At 39.2% G+C, this 24,427-nt stretch overlaps 1 protein-coding gene across 7 annotated transcripts in view; it reads left to right on the top strand.

The window, feature by feature from the left end:
• DSCAM (DS cell adhesion molecule) overlaps positions 1 to 24,427 on the top strand; it is a 690,516-nt gene that overhangs the window by 454,337 nt on the left and 211,752 nt on the right. For all 7 annotated transcript variants that reach the window (XR_011433076.1, XR_011433077.1, XM_023630201.2 and 4 more), the window contains 2 exons: positions 1,954 to 2,073; positions 19,699 to 19,872. Coding sequence is in view for 5 of the 7 variants with exons in the window: in XM_023630201.2 (XP_023485969.2) it covers positions 1,954 to 2,073; positions 19,699 to 19,872 (294 nt within the window). In the remaining 2 variants the exon portion in view is untranslated. The remainder of the gene's footprint in view (positions 1 to 1,953; positions 2,074 to 19,698; positions 19,873 to 24,427) is intronic.

Below are 24,427 nucleotides of genomic sequence, written 5' to 3'. Positions count from 1 at the left end.
ATGGATGAGTTATAATTAGACATTCTTCCAGAGGAAATGAGTTACCCTGCCCACTAGACAAGTATTCCCTGCTCTTAGCAAAATTTGAGCCAAATAGACATATAATGTAGATGATTGCATATTTACCTTCCACCCTGGGCAGAATAATTCTGACATGATGTCTTAAACTTTATAATCTACCCTTGAGGTTGATTGATTATTTTTACTAAAAAACTTGCTCTATAAACCCTCTAGCATTTTTCCTAGAAGTAGTTTTCTCGCCATGAGACAGACATCCCTTATCACCTTATTTTAAATATATTTACATTATATTGAATACATTTGTCTCAGTATACCATCTAAATGAAGTAAAATTGTTTACTAGTTAAGCAATATTGAAGATATCCATTAGCTGTATAAATTATTAATTTGCAAGTTGGGAACTGTGTGTGTTAACCGTATGTTAAAGCTGGACATACACGCATTTACTAAATTAACGAACGCTCCTATAGCACTTAATATCTTCCAGGCACTGTTCAGATAACGTTCATAATCTTCATTCATTTTATCCCCATACCAGTCCTATAAAGTGAGTACTGTAATTATCTCCAATTTACAGATAAGGAAACCAAAACCAAGAGATATTTGATTACTTGCAAAAGATCATCTAACTGGGAGTAGCAGAGTGTGAGATCAAGGCCGAGTGTTTAGCCCTTGGCTCTCTACTCCTAGCCATGATTCTCTGTTGTCTCTTCCAGAAACACAGCAGTGAGTTCTATCTTTAACTGATTCCTGTGTCTTGACATCGTTCCCTCCTCCTAGGCTGTTTTACAGGCAAAGTGATGTTCACTGTGACTCATATCGTTTCAACGTGCTTCTAAGCTCCTAGATAATCCAGACTCTAACCTTCTCCCCAGTCCATTTCATGTGGTGGCTGGAATCCCTGTCTATCTGTGGCACATAGGTCCACATTTCTGCTCAAAATGAAGAATTCTGGAAATTGCTAAGCATACAAGATAGTCTTGCCAGAAACTGTGGAGAGAAGTAAAAGAACACCTACATTCGCTAAGCATCTAAGATATGGTGGACATAATCCATCTCCTCTCACATAATCCTATGACTTCCTCATTGAAAATCCATCCTATAATTAATCACTGATCCGCTGGAAAAGATTCCAGGATTCTAACATCTTCAGATGGTACCTTTCCTAGGGGAATCTGTATCTTCTCCTATCTGAGAGAGGACTTGAATACATTCAAAATCTCAGTGACTTAACTCAAAGCATTTGCTCTCCCTTGGCAGGTATGTTTTAAGCAGAGCGCATGCATCTGTTTCAGATAGGAAGGGATTTTTTTCAGCACCTCACAAAAACTCACTAATAAGCAGTTACTTAATCTGCTTAAAATGTAACATTTTATACATATGCTTTAAATCCATCATGGTATCTCATTTGAATTGGCCTCTATAGTCCCCTTTTGGCCCAGAAATGTACTGACATCAGGAATAATGGTCTATGTGTCTTCCTCAAAGTTTTGAGAAAAGTTCAATACCATGTTGTATTCTTGATTGCTTTTAGGGAGTGCCTGTTAATTCTCCCTTTATCTCCTCGCAGAGGAAGAATAGATATCAGATGCTTTAAATGGTTCACACCCGATGGATTCCTGGAGATCTTCCATAACACAAATCAAAAACAGAATGTCACATTCCCTTGGTTTCGTCAGACTCCCACACTTGAGAGTCCAGTGTTCCCCAGTGCAAAGTAACTTCCATCTGCATATGCTTATTGATACAAATAAGAAAAATTGCCTACCCTAAGAATGCCTCCCTAATCACAAACAATGTATTTTATTTTTTCATAGACGTAAAACATTCTTTGTATTTTAATGTCCATTAAAATTCTTGGATTTCTTAAAATCACACCTTTACTTAGTTGTGGTCTTGTCTGAATTACTGATGACGTTTCTCTTTTTTCAGTTCCTCCCAAGTTTGTGGTTCAACCACGGGATCAGGATGGGATTTATGGCAAGGCTGTCATCCTCAATTGCTCAGCTGAAGGTTATCCTGTGCCCACCATCGTGTGGAAGTTCTCTAAAGGTATGAAGTTACTTGATTTGTTTGTTATCTCCCAGAAGTACATTATATTCTAAAGGATTAGATGAGCATTTCTTCTAGAGATGTTTCTTGCAACTAGATATGTCCCCATATCTACCAAGTCAGTCCTTCTCTCACATATACCCCTACTAGGCCACCTATGTGTTTTTATTCAGACCATGAGAGTGTTTTTGCATAACTTGTCCTTGGAAAGACCATAGAGGGGAGGCAGGTTATTCCTGTAAGGTATTTCAGCACCTAGGAGAGTTCCGCCTTGCCTACCCTATGTTAGATAACCAGGATCTCCTTGAAGACCACTGCAAACCCATACGCGTAGAGATACAAGTATAAATTGTCAGAATTACTCCTTGTTGGAAAATTATTTACTTAATATTCAGACATATGAGATTAAGTGGTTTTTGAAGGTCAAAGATGAAATTATTGATTTTTTTTTAACCTGGATACCTTAGATATAAAAATTACCTATCATCTCCTTCATAGGTTCTTTTTAAAAAACATTCAAAGTTTCAATCCTAATCATGTTTTTTCTTCAAAGGCAAAGCAGCATTTCTCAGTTTTAAGGTAACACCTTAAACAATACATTAGAAGTGTGTAAACTGGAAATCAATGGGTGAACTATTCTAGACACTGTAAAAATAAATTACATTCATTTTATCATCTTTCTGGGAAAGATTCTTTAACTGTGCTTATGAAAGTATTGGAAATTCTCTTTCTTTTCTCATTCATGCATCTTGACTCGGTAATTTATTTATTAAACAGTTAATACTGGTGGGATAAATAAACAAATAAATAAACAAATCATTTTTTTTCTTGCAATCTAAGACCTAACAAATGTGGTATGTTGCGTTTCCTTATTATGAAAGTAACAACAATTGAAGGAAAACAAATAGCATGCTTGCCACAATCCTTTCTGGTGTATTTCCTTTGAAGAAGAAGAGGGAAGAAAGAGAGTGCTAGACACTGTTTGTTTGGGGAGAGAATCGATTAAATTTTTTTAAAAAAGTCCCTGAGGCCACTCCTTTGTTGTACATCATATACATTGTCCATGTGAAAAGTGCTTTATTCAAAAATAAAAGCCTGTTATTCAGAGTAACTACCAATGTGATTTTTTATTTTAGATTATACCTGAAGCCCCATGTTACATTATATGGAAACAAACAGCATACATTTAATTTCGTTTATATAGGTGTGCATATATGGTATTATGAACATTTTCTGTGACACTTATCTTCTTCAAAATTATTTCTAATACTTGCCATTGTGTGGATGTTTTCTGTCTCTTGTTTAGGTTGTGTCCAGTTCCTCTCTACTATAGACACTGCAGCAATGAGTATCTTTGTATGTTAATTCAGTGTGCATGTATGAGATTGTTTCTTGAGGCAAATTACTAGAAGTGAAATACCAGGACCACATTTAAGGCTCTGGGTCTGTACTGGCCCAGGGCCTGTTGGAAAATATTAGGGCAATTCACATACCAACCAGCAGTATGAGGCTGTGTGTGTCCTGCATCCTCACCAACCTTATAGGATCTTTTTTTTCTTAATATTTACAATGTGACGGGTGCAATGACTTCCTGCTTTCGTTTGCATATTTAGATTACTATGACGTTAAAAATGTTTTATCTTATGTTTATTGACTATTTCTGTTTCCCCTTTGGGGAATTTCTTATTCTTGTTTCTTGTACGCTTATCTCTATGTCTTATTTATTTGTAAGTGTTTTTCATAGATTAAATAACCTTTTGTCTGTCACAGATGTTACAAACATTTTATTTCTTCCCATCTCTGATGTGCAAATTCAGTTACAGCCTTTTTATCTTTAAATTTAATATGCAATATAAAGTCATCAAAGAAAATATCAGAAACTGCAGCAAACTTTTAAAAAGCTAAATTTCTCCCAATTAACATCACTAAAAGATAACTGAAGGTAACTACTGTAAATGTTTTTTTCTAGCCTTTAAAACCTGTCCTCAGGAAAAAAATATGTATATCTATAGATAAACATGTAAGTTTGTGGTTTAAAAAAAATTTTGATCATGTGGTTCTTCCTGATTTATAATCTTCTTTACTCAGTTAACAGTATGATATGAGTGTCTTTCCGTGTCAACAAATATGAGTGTTCAATATGACTTTTAAATGTCTGTGTAGAGTTTATATTAATACGTCAATAAGGACATCTAACTGTCTCTTTCCTTTGTTAAGATTGAGTTCAGTGACTCCACGCCACAAAGGTTCACTCTTTCTCATAAGAGGAGTGTGGACATAGATAGTTCAGGACCAGTTTGTTTTCTCCCCTATGTCATTAAGGACTCAAACTGCTTATATCTTTCTGTTCTGCCACTGCCACTCTTAGCAAGCATGTCCCACCATCAAAAAATGGCCTCTGAGCTCCAGTGGTCACGTCCACATTTCTGCAGAAGAGGAAAAGCAAAGTGCTGCCTTTCCAACGTGAGTTAGCTACCTCTAAGGACCTCTCCAGAATGCGTCATGAGTCAATTCTGCTAACATCTCTCTGGCTCACTGGCCAGGTCACCCCTGGACATAGGGAGTCTGCAAGCTGTGTTGTAGCTAAGCACACGGCCAACATGAATACAACTTGTGCTATTTCACTAAGAGGGGAGGATGGACACTTGGCAACTAAGTGTGTCCAACTCTCTTGTTGGATATTGTGTGTTTTTTCCAGTTTTTCACTGTTATAAAAATGTCACAATAACTTCTATCTCATTGATCTTTGTACATGTGTCCATTTTTTCCCTGGGGATAAATTTCTACAAGTAGAACTGATGGCTCAAAGAGTAAGCAATTTCTAGAGCTTTCAATATGCATTGGCCACTTGCCAGATTTTTATTCATTTCCTTGCCCCCCTGCTGTCTACAGTAGTGCCTGTTTCTTACAACCAAAATAATACCAGGTGTTATGCTTGTTTTTTAGTATTTTCCAATAGTAGTGGGAAATTGTATATTATTATTTTAATTATGCAAGTAATGAAGATTTTTCTTCAGGAAAACTTATTATTGCTTATGGAACATGTTCCCAGTAACCAAATATTCACGAAGAGCATAAGCTCCCTTTTATGTGATAAAAAGGATTCAGACAAAACAGACTCGGGTTGTTTCTCTGAGAGATGCAAACATTTAATCCTGGAACTGCAGAATTCCAGAGTAAATCGCAGTGGTTTAAGAGCAGCTATTGCAGAAATGAAACAATCTTTGCTGAAAAATAATGTTATTACATTTTTGACCTTGGGTCTGGGTAAAGGAAGTCTAAGGCATTCCATTCTGTCTCCTGAATTTTTTCTTTTACATGAACAAATGAAGCTTCTTGTCTAAAAGAGATTAAAAAAAAATCAGGGCTTAATGCCATAATGGGCCTCACCTGTGCTCCCAGAAATTCACAGCTAAGCAGATGTTTGTCATTTATAGTGAAGAGAATGGGTGTTAATCGCTGTCCTAGGGACCAGGGCCATCCCCTTGTTAGCTGCTGAGGGCCAAAGAGAGGCTACTAACATAAGAGATAGCCAGTGCACCAGCCCAGGGCCTGCCTGGGCATCCTTAGCTCTCTGCCTGCCTATAGACAGGGCCACTTCTGACCTCCAGAGAAGCTTTGGTCATGGGAATGTCCAAGGACAAGAGTCAGAGCATGCCTGGGTGTGGTGGGTGGGAAAGGAATGGAGAGTAGTTTGCATTTAAAACAGAGTTGTCAGGAAAGGCCCTAGGAGAAGGTAATGTTTGAGCAAAGACTTAAAAGAGATGGGAGATGAGCTGTGTGCACATCTACAGGGAAAGCACTGAAGGTCAAGGGCCCAAGTAGTGCCAAAGCCAGGGGAGGAAGCAGGTTTATGCCTCAAATGTTACAGAAACACCAAGAAGGACACAGAAGCTGGGGCAGAGTGAGTGAAAGCAGATCCTAGAGGTCCCAGGAGGTCAGATTCCTGAGCAATCATTGTAAGGATGTAGTTTTGCCAAAGGGGGATGGGGATCAGAGTAGTGACAATGATCTCTCTCTTTTCTTCCGCTGCCTTGCTGAAACCAGAACTTAGGAGCTACTGGAGTCATCTCAGAGCAATAGTGTGATCTGCCTGGTATTTGAAAAGGATCCCAGTGGCCCTGCTGTTGAAAGGAGAGTGTGTGGAGGGCAAGCATTGCAGCTGGAGACCTGTTAGAAGGCCTGTGCTGTGACGTGGCTTGGAGCAGGGCGACAGCAGTGGAGGAGGGACAAGTGGTTGGGTTCTGAATCTGTTTGGCTGATGGACTAGATGTGGGTATGAAGAAAAGGAGGAGTCAAAGATGGTGCCCAGGTCTTTGAGAAGAGTGGAGGGGCCACTTATCAAAATGTAGCAACTCCAGGAGAACAAATCGGGCTGGGATCATATCAGGAGTCTGGGCCTCTCCCTCTGTGGGCATGACCATCAAGTCCCAGTGTTAGTGATGATAAACTTTCTAAATACCTGATTTTCTTTTTTTTGATAAAAAATTTCTCCATTGTCAGGGCTTATACCATCAACGTTCTGCACTGCCACCATATCCCCACTTTAGCTTCGCCTCTGCTCTCTGTTAGATTAATCCTTTGCTCACCACTAGTCCTGTAGTCTTAGTTTTTCCCATGGGGAATATCCCAATGTTTTTTATTCATTCACAATGTCTTTTTTGTCACTTCTTTACACATGAAGTCAGTTTAGCTGGTGGGAGACTGGGGATTCACATGATTTTCTGGGAAGGAACAGGCTGCCTGACTTCCCCTTGGAGGGGACCTAATCCTTTTGCTACATGCACCAAAGAGCTGACTTTGAAGTCCAGTAAATGTATAGCCTATGCCTTGATGTTATTCATTTGGGGTCAATTTTCCCACAGATGTGGTGTGCCTACTTAATATGTAGATTGAAAGTATCTTTTATTTAAGAAAATTTTTCTTGAATTTTATCTGTAAATATTTGTTCTCTTCCATGCTTTTCAGTTTCTTCTTCAGTGTCTCCAGTTAGGGCACCCTAGGATTCCCTTCACCTGTCTTCTGTAGGTGTCATTTTCTCTCTGATTTTTTAGCTCATTTACTTCCATTTTATTTATTTGATATTTTTTCCTGTCTATTCTCTATGTCTTGTTCCCCAGCAAAGTCTGTGCTCCTCTATGCTCTCTCCAATATCGCCTTTATTTTGATAATTTTACTTTTCCCCTTTCTTTCTCCAGATCTGCCAGCTCACATTTCACTTTCTTAAGCTCTTGCTTCATAGACAAGTGGCATTTTATTCACAGCTTTCATCTAAATCATGGCAACATTTTTCTGGTGAGATTTCGTTCTCTATTTCGTTCTTCTGTTTTTCTTATAGTATCTTTGCTAGATCCTGGCTTCCTTCTGAGAACTCACATTTGCAGAAACCTTATATCCCCAGAGAGAGATTGCTTTGTGCGAATATCTGGTTCTTCCCCCAACCCTACTTCTCCAAGACACCAGGACCACGGGAGCTCCTGCCCACCCAGCCTGCACACACTGTGGTCACCAATGTTGGTTTTGCCCCTGGGATATGCCTCCCACTTTCACAATGCATGCTTTGCTGAGGCTTGCTCAGATTCGATAGGCATGGTCCATCTCTCTTTGTCTTTCTCCGTGTACCTCTGCTCAATGTACCTGGTTGGTGGCCCATTTAACTATTTTGTGGTTGAGATTTTATCTATTTCCTAATTTTATGCAAAATAGAGCTTGTATTTTCTATTCCTCTTTCTCCCATTTGTTTTTGTATGGTTTCCAAGCAGAGAAGAAATGCTGGTTTTTTTGCTGCCATTTTTAAACCTTAAATCCTATTGTTTATATCCTCAGTTGTATTAAATTTGGACTTGATTTTTGAAAAATAAGTAAAGTAGGAATCCAGGAGAAGTAGTAGAAATCATCAGTTAAGAGAGTGGGCTGAGTTCAAGCGCCAGACACCACACCATCTGGCTGTGTTATTGCAGGAAAATTATTTAACCTGCATGACCACAGCTTCCTCGTATGTGAAGCAGATAAAATAAGGGGATTAATATGATGATTTAGTAAGATGATTCATAGAAAGCATTTATTATGGTGCCTGGCACATAGCAATTAGTCAATACACGTTAGCTGTTATCATCATCATCATCATCATCATTATTGTCATTATCATCAGCTCACATGTTTAGCCAGTTGTCCTAAAACCGTTTGTTGAATAGTTTATTTTCCCACTATCTTGAATTGCTTGAGAGTCTATGAAAAAAAAATGTGTTCACTGAAATACGTGTTTTGTCCCTCTCTCTGTTACACTGATCTGTATGTTCTGACATCAGGACCGTGCACATCAGAGTTTTCTCTCTGCTTAATGTATTTTCATATCTAGTACAAGACTCCCCTCATTATTTATCTTTTTCAAAAATATCCTAGATTTCCCACATGGATTTTTGTTTGTTTGTTTCTTCTGAATGAATGTTAGGATAATTTTATCAAGTTTCAAAGAAATTATTCTGAAAAATTTGAGAGGTTGTAGTAAATTTAAAGGTTAAGACGGAGAACATGTTGAGCCTTTCCAGCCGATATGGTGAATAGTCTCTCCGTCTATCCAAATCTTTTTTTTAATGTCCATTATAGTTTTATTGTATTCTTTTTATATGCTTGTGGTAGTGAACTTCTGTTGACAATTTCTTTGATCTTCTTTGGTTTTCTGGGTGGAAAGGTGTTGCGTCTGTAGCCAGGGTTTATTGAGTCTCTGCAGCTTCCCATATCTCTTTCTTCTCCCAACAATGGAGAGTTTTTCCTTAGTTCAGGGGATTTCCTATTTTCTTCCACTCTGTAGCACACACAGAGGGCTCCAGTGGGGATGGGACCCTCCTTTTCCTGCCTGTTTCTCTCTAGACTAGCTTTCTGCCACCCATCTTCCTATGTCCTTCCTGCTGGTAGCTGTAGTACATTTACGCATTTACGTAAGCCCAAAGTTTCCCCAAATCCAATTTTCCCTGAATTGCAAGAGAATCCATCACTTTTTGGAGCACTGATCCATAAATGGTTTTGCCTTTGCTCAGGTATCTCCCACTGTCCCCAGTGAGCTGTTGGGAGGTTATCATTTCTGCACCCACAAGATGCAGTCTACCAGAGAGCCTGGCTGTCCCTTACCACCAGGGTCCCAAAAGAGTCCTCCTCTGCTTGGTGTCAACCCACCTGCCAGAACCCTCCCCACTTGTCATAGACTCTTTATGGAGGCCAACAGAGACTTGAATCTTTTGTTTATAAATCCATAGGAATAAAACCTGACACTTGCAACAGTTCTCTGGCTGTTTCCATGCAGTGTGCTCAGCTCCAGACTGAGAAACAAGCGCCGGGCTTAGTACCTGGTCAGACTGCTCAGGTGACCCCCTTGGAGCCTCCTCCTTCTCCAAGGACTTGCCCTGGAATGCTTCACCTTGGTCTTGCTCACACCTTCTCTCCCAAAGTCAAGGTGACGTTCCGGGACCCTCCACAGTCCCCAAGGGTTCGACCTTTTCTGTGCCATTGCTTGCCTGGACCTACAGTGACCTCTTAAGTCTTTCCAGGAACACCTACTCCAAACTCGTGCACCAGGCTTGACCAGGTTCTTGGTCCCACTTGTTATCCAGTGTTCCTTATCCCCACTAGCATGCAAATAAGTGACAAGAAATGAATCTTGAATTCTTACAGGGAAAGAGCTCAAAGAATCTAAAAAGGAGAAGAAGTCAACACCTCCCTGTGACAGAAGTAGTGAAAATAAACCCAGCTTCAAAGATGAACGTGGCTCCCCCTTGTCCAAGAAAAGCAGCTCTGCTGGTGTGTCCCCCACGTGGGGACAATGCATCTCACTAAGCAAATAATGAGTTCTTGGAAAAGGATTATGAGCAGAACAGAGAGGATGAGGGGCCAACATATTGTTTTATTTTCTTCCATTGATGGTAGAATAAAACTCACCAGCACTTCTGCCCTCCTTTGTGCTAAAACCAGTGGAGTCTTAGTGGCCCTGGGAGCTGCTCCAAGACCACCGTAGACCCCTCACCCAAGGAAGCTGCAATTACCCTGAGCCTTGATAGGGTCACCAGGACAGTAGACTCTGGGGCCCATTTTGCCCTCTCTTCCCTTCTTTTTCTCCGCTCCTCCATCTTCTCTCTTTCTAATTGCCTTTCTCCAGGAACTTTCTAGCAGTCCTCTTGACGATAGAGGCAGCCACACTGAAGGCTAATGTTTGAGGACCTCTTGCTCCAGGGAAGTGGTGGCTGAAGACCTCATAGGGTAGACAGAGCTGTGGGGACTCTTCACAGCCAACAGTCCCAATGCAAAGCTGTGGGGTGGCATTGGCACAACCGAGCCACCTAAACTGCTTCCAGTATCACCTGTGCCATCTGCAAGTGCTGAGTCGTGTCAGTTCATGGTTGCATTTTCTGATAAGTGAGTGAGGGACCCATGTTCCATCTTGATAATAAAAAAGGATGCTTGCAGATTAGGCACAGAGTTAAAGTCATGAAACCGGCATGCTAAACTGGTGGGCTACCAAATTGTCACAACCCCTGGGGAGGCACTAATCTAGTCCACCTAATTACAGTTGTTTTCATGGGATAGCGTTCTTCAGTATAGACATAAAGAAATTAAGGGAAGAAAACTGAATTGCACAGTGAACATAACTGTATGCATATTTAGGAAAGAAGTAACCTTGACGCTGTCCCAGCTAGGGTGTGGTGTTTTATCAAGAATGGATTTAATACAGGGAATTAGATGCATGCAAAATTTTTGGAATGATGGGAGAAACTCAGCGAACTTTCAGGAACTTAAGAAATGTGGGAACCATGAGAAGCTACTCCCGTCTGTGGTCACAGCTGCCCACAGCACCATAAAGCAGCAATTTGTTCTCCAGGAGTTGGGTGTTTGGTGTCTGCCCATGCATCAACTCGCTGCTTCTGAAGGACAGTGATGATTTCTTCCTTGCATCATCAAAATCATATTCAAGTGCCTCTTACTGGTGAAATATAAACCAGAACCTGGTGACAAATCAGCCAAGGAAATGTGTTTTTCAGGCTTCCAGTCCCTGCAGTTTAGGGAAGAGTTCGAAAGGCAGCAGTAGTGCTGAGGACCAACAGGCAGTATCTGGTGCAAACATTACATGCATGCATTGTACAGGGTGGACGCTTCCTTCTTTAGGCTTGGGAATACTCTCCAGCCTGGAACTGGACCAGTGTCTTAGGATGTGCCTTTGAACACTTCTGGCTTCTTCTCTGGAACAGGACACCAGAACTCAGCACTCTGCCCCTGAGCAAGGATTCCCTTTCCAGCTGCCGAACCTGAAATAGTTGAACTGCTGTCACTCTGGATGCTTGTTCTCTCCTCTTCCCATCTCCACCTCTGTCTATACCTGCTCCCTCCCTGCAACTCACCAACTATTCTCAGAGGAGGAAAACCCTCACCCTGAGCAAGAAAAATGAACTCATTCCTCAGGAAAACACCTCCTTCCCCATAAGGAGAAAAGAGACTGTGTTTTGGATTCCTTGTTGAGGAGAAGTAATAGCCTGTAGCCTTACTCTCTGGATGTAACCCAGGGAAAGTAGAGACCCCCTTCCACTATTCCCCTCTACTTCAAATCAGTCATTCTCTGCCCTGCCATGGGGACTCCCTCACTGTGCTCATTGACCAACTTCTTCTGGTCGTTGCCTGTGGGCAACTCACTCCCGTTCATACAATCTTTTTTCTTTTTTGTCTGTACAACAATCTATATGTATGTAAATGGATTCTTCTTCCCATTTCATATATAATCAAATTAAGGATGCCAAGGCAATAAGCTACTTCCTCAAGGGCACAGCTCATGAGTTTCAGAGATAGACTTAGAACCCAGTTCTTCTAATCCTCAGCCAAGCGCTCTCATTACAGACCAGCAAAGACTTAAGAGTGGAAGAAAGATGAAACAATTACCACCTTTGCTGCTGCATTCAAAGCGGGCTGAGTTGGTGACACTCAGCTGTCCCTTTTCCACTATTTCCACTCCCTCAGTCCTTGAGAACACTGCTAGGCATATCTTTTCAATAAACGAGAAAGGCCACACAGTATTAACATACCCAGGAATTCAGTATGTGCCCTACATAATGCTGTAACATTTTCTCTTCGTGTAACAGAGCACTAAAACTGTCCTGGATTGACCCCAGCTATCCACGGAAAATTGACAGGTTTTTAATGAATGACTTTCCATTCCTACAGTGTATCTTCTAGCTAATTACCTAGAGTGCTTACCTTATGCTAGTAAGATTACAGAATTTTGAATATTGTATGCGCTGTGTTAAATTTTTCTCTTTACGATAATGATGAATCTAAAGTAGATGACCAATAATTCTATCAAACCATGGCGAAGTCCACTTTCCTCGATATGACAAGTGCTCACCCTTGAGACTATTGTCCTTATAGTGGATGAATTGGTTCACTTTTATTCTGTTTAGCAAGCAGGTTCAGATTTATAAATGGTATAACCATTCATGTTAGGTTCATTTGCTAATGAAAAAAAGATTTAATGTTTTTCAAATGCACTTACACTTTATTTCTGTCATCATTAGGACGTTTCATTAGTGAAGAAGTTTCTCTGGGTCCAGATAGGAATTAGTAGATAATCCTTTTCAGCTGCTTAATTGAGACAGCTTAGCAATGTCGGTAAATTTTATATTGTAATTCTTTAGTATAAATGTGTCAAATATTACAAGTATTTTTCTGGTGAAAATTCGTTGAGGAAAGGAAAACATGTGTGTTTTTGACATGAATTATCCTGTAATTTTCTCATATTCTATCAGCTTTTCAGTAGATATTTAGAGTTTTGTAACACAGTTTTACATAATTTGTTAATCCTATAAAATTTTCAGATTTCCTGGTTTGCTGTCTTATAGGAAGATTTTTTAAATCTCACATTTGACTGCGTTTTCAAGTTGTGGATATTAAACTAGATCTAACTCTCAATTCGCAGTTGACTTTGAGAAAGGCTTCACTAGCCTTTATAGATTTTCAAACTTGGGACCAATTTAATCACTTGAATAAAAATTAAAGCCTTTTTCAATGATTTTGAGTTCTAATAATACCCTTATCCTTATCCTAAAGAACAGGTTATCCACAAGAAGGAGTTGTCGAATTTATAAAACCAAATCCTTAAAACATACAATCCAACTCTTCTAAGAGAAAAAATATACGGTCATCCTAATAGATGAGGAAAGGTAGCTGATAATATTCAACATTCAACCCTGATCCAAACAACAGGGAAAAAAAAGTTTTGTAAAATAGGAATATAGAAATACTTTTTAAGATCCAAAGTGCCTTGGCAAATGAAAATGAAAAATATAAAAAGTCCAGCAGATACATGAGCAAAGGATATGGACATACTGTTCACTAAAGAACAAGTACAAATTGCCGATACATTTGTGAAAAGATGCTCAAACTTATCTATAAGCAAAAACAAACAAAAAAATAGTAAAATCATGCAAATTTAAATAATTAGATGTATAGTGCATTGATGAAGATCAACAAGATTAATCGTTTACATGCGTGAGGAAAAAACCCCAGCCAGCACTGATGGAGGTAAAATTGGCATATCTTTCAGTAAGCAATTTGGCAATATATTTTAGCGTTTAAATGTGCAGAATCTACTTCAAGGATTAACCCAAAAGATTTCCTACCAATGTATCTTCCTCTCTATTTATGGCTTGATTGATGAGTGGAGAGGTCCATTGCAACATGGTCCTTATTCTTGTGGAAGAGGAAAGACTAAAAGTCAACTGACAATAAAATGATTTGATAATTATAAACAGAAATTTAAAAAAATAAACAGCAATATTGTGCGCTTACGATATACTGTACTCCAGTTTAAGAACTTCAGTGCCTACAGCACCCCATGAAGGAGGTTCTATTATTATCTCCATTTTACAGAGGAGGGAGCCAAGTAACTGAAAAGTTGCATTATTACCTAATTCCCCACAGTGTATCGGTGATCCCTTGCTGTGTAACAAATCACCTCAAAATTTAGTGGCTTAAAATAACACACATTTGTTATCCCCCCGTTTCTGTGTGTCAGGAATTCTGATATGGCTCAGCTGAGTTCTCTGGCTCAGAGTCTCTCCCAGCACTGCAGTCAAGGTGCTGGCTGGGGATGTATCATATCAAGGCTCAAGTGAGGAAGAGTCTTCTCCCGAGATCACTCATGTCGGCAGGTGTTGGCAGGATTCAGTGTCTCACAGGCTCTTGGTTGGAGGACTCTCTCATGGGGGACTTTCCATAGGACAGCTCACAATATGGCAGCTCACATTCCCCAGAGAGAGGGCTCTGACCTCAGAGAGAGAGATTGAGAGACAGGCCACAATCTTTTGTAACTATAGCTACTGACCCAGTGTCTGCCACACACTTGGTGCTCAGCAATTGAACAATAAAGCCCATTTGTGTAAGAACAGAGCACATTTTTATATGCACATTTCATATGTGCTTATAAAATATTAGGAAAGCTATAGTCTCGCCAAATAGTGAGATTGGGATCATGAGGAGAAAAGAGGGCATTTACAATTTTACAATTTGAATTTTTAACCAAAAATTCGCAGATCCCTAGCCTGAAATTGTCATGTTTTAAACCCTAGTAGGTAAATTAGTAAACAACTTTCATAAATTTATTTTCAAAATCAATCACTCTTTTACTGACATGTTCAGTATTCATGAAACATATGTTAAAATCTTCTGTGAACTTTCATATGAGTTACATTTTAAATCATTTGTGTTACCCACGTTTCTGTTATAATTTTGCATTTTATATATTTTTGATAATTTCTCTGACAGTTTCCAAGGAGTGAACAGATTTGGGGATAAAATGGTCTTGTTCATTTAGTCTCACTTTATAAAATATTCAGTAGCTGATACTGAGGAAAGCAACATATTGAATTTATAACAAAATACTGTTACATTTCTAAAACTTATTCATCCTTGATTTTCAATTATTTTTGAAGGAGATACATTTTTAAATGTTTTTCTACTCAGAATTATGTTATGATATTTCATATCTTAGATACGTGATAAAGAAGTGATCCAGATATGTGAGTATTGTTAGGATGTGCTCTCCCTTCCAACTTTACAATGATCTCTCATCCATGTGCTTCTTACATATGTTTACACCAGATGTCAGCCAACTATGGGCCACAAGTCAAATCCTGCCCACACCTGTTTTTGTAAATAAACGTTATTGGGACGTATCATGCTGTTTTGTTTGCATATTTTTTATGGCTACTTTCCCTCTTCAATGGCAGAAATAAGTAGTTCTGACAAACAGTATGGTTTGCTAAGCCTAAAATATTCACTATTTGGCCCTTTGTAGAAAAAGATTTTCAATTACTGTCTGAAAATACTGAGAATTTTTATCCATGACCATGGTACAGGCTTCCGTGTATAGATCTCCTTTCATTGTTAGCAATAATTTCTGTAGTTACTAATGGGTCAGTCTTGCACATATTTTGTTAAATTCTTCTCTAAATATTTCCTGTTTAGATGCATATGTATTATTTTTTAAAATTTCAATTTCCAATCTCTTGTTACTAAAAATATAAAGAAAGTTACCCCTGAATTTTGTATATTGATGTGACTTTACTGAACTTGTTTATTATTCTAGCAACTTTTTTGTAGATTCTTTTTGATTGTCTATGTAAAAATCATGTCATCTATGAATGAAGACAGTTACAGTATGCTTTTCTAATACATTTTGTTTCATTTTCTTGTTTAATTGCTCTTGCTAGAATCTCCAGAAATATGTTGAATAAAAAGAGTGAGAGCAGACGTTCTTGCCTCTTTCTTGATCTTTGGTGGAAAATAATTCAGTCTTTCAGAATTAAGTATGATGTTAGCTGTGAATTTTTTGTATTAGCCTTTTATCAAGTTATTCTGTTCTATTGCCAGTTTACTATGAGATTTTTATCAGGATGTTGAATTCTGTAGTTTTTTTTCTTTTTTTTGTGTCTATTCGGTGATCATCCTGTGTTTCTTTTTTGGTCTGTTGATACAGTGAATATCATTGACTAAGTTTTGAATTTAAACCAACCATGCATTCCTGGAGTAGATCTCACTTGGTTATGATATATTATTGTTTTTATATATTGATACACCTGATTTGGTAATATTTGGCTAAGGAGTTTTATGTCTGTTTCATTAGGAATATTGGTCTGAAGTTCTCTTTTCTTGATTTTGGTATCAAGATGATACTGGCCTCATAAAGTCAACTGTAAAGTGCTCCCTCCTCATGTATTTTCTGAAAAAGTTTGTGTGAAATTGGTGTTATTCTTCTTTAAGTGTTAGGTAGTATTCACTAGTGAAGCTGTCTGGGCTTTGAGCATTCTTTGTGGAAGGTTTTCAACTACAAATTAAATTTATTTATAAATATAGGACTCTTAAGATTATCTAATTTTTCTTGAGTGACCTTTGACAGTTTGTGAATTTCAAGGAATTTATCTATTTAGTCTAAATTGTTAGGTTTATTGCCACGAAGTTATTTTGCTATTATCATTTTAATTCAAGTAAGCACTGTAGTGATGGCCTCTTTCGTTATAGTTACCTGTGAATTGGGTCTTCTCTCTTCTTGATCAGTCTGGCTGGAAGTTTTTTTATTGCATTGTTTTTGTCAAAGAACAGGCTTTGGCATTATTGATTGTCTCTATTGTTTTTCTGTTTTGTATTTCATTAATTTAAGTTTTCCTCTTTATTATTTCCTTACTTTGGGCTTTATTCGCTCTTTTCATAATATCTTTTTAGGGTAGATGCTTAGCTCATTGATTTGTGATCTTTTTCCTTTTTTAATACAATAATTTAGTGCAGCAAAATTCCACCTAAGTATTACTGTTAGTTGCATCTCACAATTTTGATATATTGTTTTTACATTTCAACTCAAAATACATAGTTTTTCTAATTACTCTTGTGATTTCTTCTTTGACTCATAAGTTATTTAGAGTATGTTGTTTAGTTTTCAAATATTTGGAGTTTTTCCAGATACATTTCTGATATTGATTCCAATTTTACTTTTGCTGTGGAAATAGAACATAATTTGTATTATTTTTATCTTATAACATCTACTGAAATTTGTATTATCACACACAATATTGTCTCTTTTGACACCGGTTACAAGTGCATTCAAAACCAACATATAGGGGCCAGCCTGGTGGCGCAGTGGTTAAGTTCACACATTCTGCTTCGGAAGCCCAGGGTCCACTGCTTCAGATCTCAGGTGCAGACATGGCACCACTGGACAAGCCATTGCTGTTGTAGGCATCCTACATATAAAGTAGAGGAAGATGGGCACAGATGTTAGCTCAGGGCCAGTCTTCCTCAGCAAAAAGAGGAGGATTGGTAGCAGATGTTAGCTCAGGGCTAATCTTCCTCAAAAAAAAAAAAAAACACAAAACAACCAACATGTATTCTGCTATTGTAGGGTGTAGAGTTCTATAAATGTCAGTTGAGTCACATTGATTGATAGTGGTATTAATGTCTCCTTTATACCAAATATTGTTTCTTCTGCCCTTTATTTCTTCTCTTTTTGACACTGTAATTATTCAATGTTAGAACATGTGATATTGCTCCAGAGCTCTAGGATGATCTATTCTGTATTTTTCACATTTATGCACTTTTTATTTTACTTTGGATAATTTCTATTGACCTAGTTTGAAGTTCACTAATTCTTTCCTCTGCTGTGTCTAATCTGCTAATTATCTTGTTTAAGAAATTCTTCATATCTAATGTTGTGTTTGCTGTTTCTATAATTTCATTTGTCTATCTGTCTCTTTTATATAATTTTATACAATCCCTCACCTGTTTGTGGATATTAATCATAGTTTTTGTAAAATTCCTGTCTGATAGTCCTGTACTAAAGTTCTCTTGATGATTTTTTTCCTCTGGTCCTTTTTCCTTGCTTTTTTTGTGTCTCATAATATTTTATTGAATTCTGGCCATGGTGCATAAAAGAAGAGTAGAGATGGAGGTTTGTTATACTTATTTCCGGTTCTTTAGTTCTTATCTGCTTTTATGACCAGGACCTTGTCCTTTTACCCTGTACCAAAGGTGAAATTGCTTATACATCCCATGTCTCCTTGCAAGGCTTCTAAGTCTTTACAACTAAGTTTACCTAGCCGCCTGTGACTTCAAGTTTCTGATTCATTCAAAGAAAAGTATGATTTCATAGATTAACAGTCTCTTTTTTTGTTGTTAGAATGGAAGTGATATTCTTTTGTATCTTTCTCCATCCTTAACAGAAATGGAACTCTCTTTTTTTTTAGTTTAAGTTTTCTAACTCCTCTCTAGCAGTTCTGTTTTGATAGAAATCACCTGTTGTAGGGATTCTGCTTGTCCTTATTCAGTGTGAAAGGTCCCCTTGGATACCTTATTAAATTCCCTTGTCTCTTTGGTGGGGCTGGTATACCTGAAGTAGAAATAAGGGAAGAGGTGGCACAGCCACATTCTCTGCCACTGTGAGTTGTGGGGTATCAAGAGGCAAATGGTCAGTTTGGTGCAGAGACGTCAGGAAGAAGTGTCTCCTCCTCTCATGTCCTCAGATGCAAAGTCTGAAGTTTCCTGCATGAGGAGTATGGTGACAGCACACGGTTCAGCTCCTGTGTAGGTTCAGGGGCCATGGAGACCAGCAGCTCCTCTCTAGAACACACTCTTGGCCCGTGATTTGGGCTTTCTCCAGGAAGATGGAACTGGTCCTCACCCCTGGGCCCTCTCCCCAAATCCTCAGACTCAGGCCAGAGAAGAGAGAAGCCCAATCAGCCTTTGATGTCTTGGATCACACCCTCCTAGCCCCACCCAATGTCCCCAGGAGAGAGGCAAGCAGCATAGCAGGTTAATCCAAACCACCATCTGCCCAGAAAACTCTTGAGACCTTAATCCTCTGTTTTATTATTTCTAAAAGATTTTTTTTTCAAACTAGTGTCATAAGGATCTCCCATATAAATCATATCACATCTGTGATTAGAGTATATCACACCTGTGCCATTATCTACTTGGATGCAAGCACTCTGAAGAGAGTGGTCCTTTAATTCTGTGCTGTCTCAGTGCAATGAACTGGCTTCCTTATTTAAGAAACATTGAATGGTATTAACAGTGTGTGTGTTTCTAGACTGGAGTATGACCACACTTAGAAGAGAAATCTGCAATGCTTGTATTCTCTTTGCAGACTCAGATGTGTGCAGTGAGCAAGGTCTTCAAATGCCGTGTCCCTGGAGCCCTCCTTGTTTGCATTCATCTTAAGCCCCTGGGAACACAAGGAATTTATTTAGCACCGTGAGAGATGTCTACTTCTGTAGTCACTCTACTGTGATGACTTTGAATAATTTATCAGCTGCTTAACACTCATCAAATTTGTTTTTTTGTGTTGAAACAATCTGTAAGGTCTCTTACTCTTTATCTCAGAGTTTGAAATACTGTCATTTTAAATAGACGTGTTTCTCTCCAAACAAGAATTTCCATGTTAGAAGAAAGAAAAAAAATACTTCGTGTTTCCCATGACTGTCCCCTGTGATATATGTTAAATGTGCATCGCTTCTCTTTATTAGTCTGGGTGACCTTGAGCTTACTGTCTCCCCATATTTATTCATGTTTGCATCATTGTTGCTCTGTTTTATTCTATTTCAGGTGCTGGGGTTCCCCAGTTCCAACCAATTGCCCTGAATGGCCGAATTCAGGTCCTCAGCAATGGGTCTTTGTTGATCAAGCATGTCGTGGAAGAAGACAGTGGCTACTACCTCTGCAAGGTCAGCAACGATGTGGGCGCGGACGTCAGCAAGTCCATGTACCTCACGGTGAAAAGTAAGGAAGAAGAACGCTTCATTTTACCTAAATAGGTCTTTTCGGGCTTAAATTTTCAATGGTCTCCCTACACACTTCTTTAAAAACAGATCACAACAAAAACAAAATGTTGGTTTGCTATAGCTGGGATTTGACGTTTTGCTGTCCAAAAAACACAATTGAAGAGGATGGCAAAAATCCAGCCAGTTGTCAACAGCATGCCCATGTCCCCTTGAGTCTGGGGCATGGAGCCACATGATTCCCTCCCTTTGGTTCCCATGGCCACTGGTACAGTCTCTGGGCAACCTAGCAGACGAGTGGGTCTCTGCCTTGCTATCCTGTTGATTTTATTGTGGAACAGCCCAATATACGGTCTCAGATGTGTTCTTTTCAGAGGTTTTTTTCATGCATTTTATTATTTGAAAGCTGGCTTGTCCATAGATTTCCCTTTTAAGATCCTTATGAAATCAAGCAACCAGAAACCTCTACCAAAACACACAACTACAAGAAGATTGAAACGTGTAACACTGTGCTTAGGGTCCATGCCATGTTGCTGACCCATTTTATAGGAAAGGGTACCTTATAATGAAATTGTTTTCGTACTTTGGTAACTAAACCACCAAAGAAAAGACATAAATTGGACCAACTTTTACTGAGCGTCACTTATTAGCAAATGGTTGTACATCTTGTTGGCAGTGAACCGCTTATGTCTTTCTCCATTTTTATAATTTTCTTTTGGATAACTTGTGATTTCTTCCTGAGTACAAGGCTTTGATCTGGCTTCCTCTTTTTAATTTTAATTGTGCTACTGATTGATTGGAAAGGATCACTACCATATTGTTTATTAGGGGGGCTGGATTTAAAAGTGAGTTTCAGTGGTGTGTGTACGTGTGTATGAGATATTTAAAGGCTAGCTACACAAAGACTAGTATCCATCCTGTTTCACTAAGAGCTTGCTCTAGTTAGTCCATAATTTCCAACAGAACATTGACAATATCAAACCATCTATTTGCTATACTTTTATATCCTGTAAGAAATTATAGGTCTGAAATAGGGTTGCTTGGAAATATGTGCTGCATGTATCCAGTACATAATTTTGACTTCTGAATTTTATACTCTGGAGGAACTGATGTGCAAGAATCTGAAGATAATTTGTCCTAACACTGGAATCCAAAGTTGAAATGGTAACTTTAAAAAGTGATAAATTGATGAAATATTAAGGAAACCCAAGGGCTGAGGATCGGTGGCGACCAATGTTGATCCGTCTTTCCCCAATGAAAGGAACATATTTTGCAATTGCTTTGATATATTTTAAATGTATGAAGCATTTTTGCATTCCACAAATACTTATCTAGGCTCTAACAGACACAAGGCCCTATCAAGGCTGTAAACACAGTCAACTATGGACCTCACCCTCCTGAATGAAAGAGCAAATGCTTTGGAAAAGGAAATAACAAGGAAGACTATAGAGCCTACTAATTATAATGTGAGATGAGTAGTAATATGTATCATAGATGTGCTTTTCAAAGGAGGACAGAACTGCCAGCTTGAGGGGATTAAGGAAAGCTTCATGGAAAAAACTTTTAAAGAATGAGTAGAATTTAAAAACGCAGAAACTAAAGATTTTCCCCACGTCTCCTCTCTCTATCCCCTTGGTGCTGGTAGTGGGCGTGGAACTACAAAGAAAACGTCCCCCTGCCCTTAGCAGGCTTTCTCTCTCGTGGGGCCATCAGGCGTGGGTGTGTACTACTCCTGTCCAGCAGAATGCACTACTGTTGGAAGACAGTGCGGCACACTGCGAGCGTACAGATGAGCGTACGGTTCGCATTTGCTGGTAGAATCGGTGACTACAGCATGAAACTCTGCAGCTTTTGAGCTGAGTCCTAAAGGATGCAACAGGTTTCAGAATTGTTGTGGGTAAACCGAGGCACTCAAGGGAGAGGGAACAGAGAGAGCAGATGTAAGAAATTAAAAGACCCGAGAAAAGCAGTAGCTCTGTGTGAAGGTTGTACAGTGCGCGGAGGGGATAGAGAGGGAAAGCTTTAGGGTGAGCATATGTCCAAGAAAAATGTTCTCAGAGTTGGCCAATTTTAGATTCTCTCAACCCGTACAAACTGTTAGTGGAGAGATGGATGCACTTAAACAACAGTTCCTTTCACCAGTTCTTGCTAATCCTCGGGTGGCTTTATAAGTTATTTCAGCTTTAAGTGTCTGGTATTTTTAACCTTTTAAAAATCATATTTAAATTCTGAAAGGCAAAAAATAATTTGAGAAAGAGATATAGAAGCACAAAGAAGAAAGATATTCAGTGAATATATCTGTTGCTCAAGTGATACCATTTAACAAAAACAACTAACACATGTAAGGTGAGTTTTGCTTTCTCTTGGTGGGTTTGACCAGACTATAAGTGTGTGCAAACTGACACACTGAGGCAGCACACACAGCAATGGGAGATCTGCCGCTGGGTGTATGGCTATTTTACTAAGAAAATAGGGAGGAAGTGGAAGCAGGGTGCGTTGGTGCTGGTGTGATGGGGGCAGAGCTGGCGCCCTGGCTGCTGCTCAGCTGCCCACCAGCAGCTGACGAAGCCGATTTTGTGTCCCCATAAGTGGTAACAGGATTATACCTGACACCACAGTGAGGGAGGTTCTGGGCTCTTCTTATCTGACATTAACCAGGCTTACATCAGGCACAATTTCTGTAATGCTTTATTGTTATTTCTAGAGATAATAGAGAGGATATATTAAAATGCAGACTCACATGGGCACACCTAGTGTGCACACCAGACCCAAATGCCTTCCAGGTAGTAGCAAGCAGAGCAAAGACTATCATCTCATTATCCTTTATTGTGATCTCTTAATATAGTCCTAGTAATGACGTACACACACTCAAACTCATGTGTGTGCACACACACACCCCCTATTCCACACAAACTCAGAAAAACCATCACCAATGAACGAGAGCTACCTCTTCAAAACCCAAAAGGACAAGAATGACAGCCAAACAGGGCCACCCTGCCAGCCACTGGGAAAAACACTGCATGGAATCCCTAAAAAAAGGGACAAAGTCTCCTCCCCTTTTCTCCAAAGGGTTGATTACAGGCTTTAATGTACTAAAGAATTTCTCAATATTGCTCAAATTTGTTACGTAAAAATGGTAACAAGTCTACTTTGGGGTGGTGACTACTATTTTGACAACCTTCAAGCAGTAGCCCCCAAAGGAAATCCTGTTAGGAAAAAAAAATCTTACACTCCCAAGTGAAAATTGGTGAAATCCTCAAAGACAATATGAGAAGGACATGGAGAGGGGTGAAGAAGTATGATGTAATCAATGGGGGAGCCCAGGGGACAGTGAAAATCCCTCTATGATTGCACCCCAAAGCCCTAGATTCTTTTCCTGGTTCCACTACTTCTAACTATGTGATTCTGGACAAATTGCTTTACCTCTCTGAACCCAAAAAATAGCAAGAATTATGCCTTCCTCACAGGGGTATCATGAAAATTAAAGGGGATAATGTATGTGAAAATGCATTGTATAATATAAAGCCCTCCACTTGTGTATTCGATGACATACAAATAGCACATGATGCTGTTGGTTGTAGAGAAAGAAAACATATACACTGGTGGTGCTGGGTAACAGAACATTTCCAGAAAATCGCTCTGAAGAAGAAAATGAAAAGGTCATAGGAAGGAAGAAGGAAGAGGCAACACGACTTGCAAGATCCATGGGGAGGTATTTTCACATCCATGTGATGCTGATCCATGGGAGTGGCACCTCTGCAAACTCTGGTGGCCAATGCTTTTTTTTTCCTTTGAGGATGATTAGCCCTGAGCTAACATCTGCTGCCAATCCTCCTCTCTTTGCTGAGGAAGACTGGCCCTGAGCTAACATCCGTGCCCTTCCTCTTCCTCTGCTTTATGTATGGGATGTCTGCCACAGCATGGCTTGACAAGCAGTGCATAGGTCCCCACCCAGGATCAGAACCGGCAAACTCCAGGCCGCTGAAGGGGAAATGCGAACTTAACATGTTCCACCAGGCCACCAGGCTGGCCCCACTACTATCTTTTTCCCAATCCTGGTTGTTTAAGAATCATCAATAAAGTGTTTGAGGATTTCAAACTGAAAAAAAAAATTTGATAGAAAGGAAATTGCACTGCTCTATGTAAAAATAGTAACTATTCTTCCTTTTCTATGTCATTAAAAACAGAAACAAAAAAAATGGGCTGCAAATATTTCTAAATTCAATAAGAGAGAACTTTCTGGCTGATCAGTTGATGTCAGAAAATTAAGGCGTCTTCTCAGAGGAGAACTGCAGACTCCCAGGATGCCTGGTGCTGGGTTTTATGCTCGTTTTAAAGACCTAAACTCTACAAGACAAGACCTGCTGTGGGGGGGTTCACCGGGAGTGCTGGGAACTGAGCACAGGCTCAGTCTCCTGTCTGAGAAATTTTCTTACCTGTACACCAACTCTTTCAAAACCCACTACTCCAATAATAGAGCAATTTAACAATGAGTATCTCCCACCCACACTTTTTTGGAATCAGTCATGAGGCGGCCATGGGCAGAGACGAGACCA

Source organism: Equus caballus, chromosome 26, assembly GCF_041296265.1.
Source record: "Equus caballus isolate H_3958 breed thoroughbred chromosome 26, TB-T2T, whole genome shotgun sequence".
NCBI classification, from domain to species: Eukaryota; Metazoa; Chordata; class Mammalia; order Perissodactyla; family Equidae; genus Equus; species Equus caballus.
This window is presented reverse-complemented; position numbering and strand designations above follow the sequence as displayed.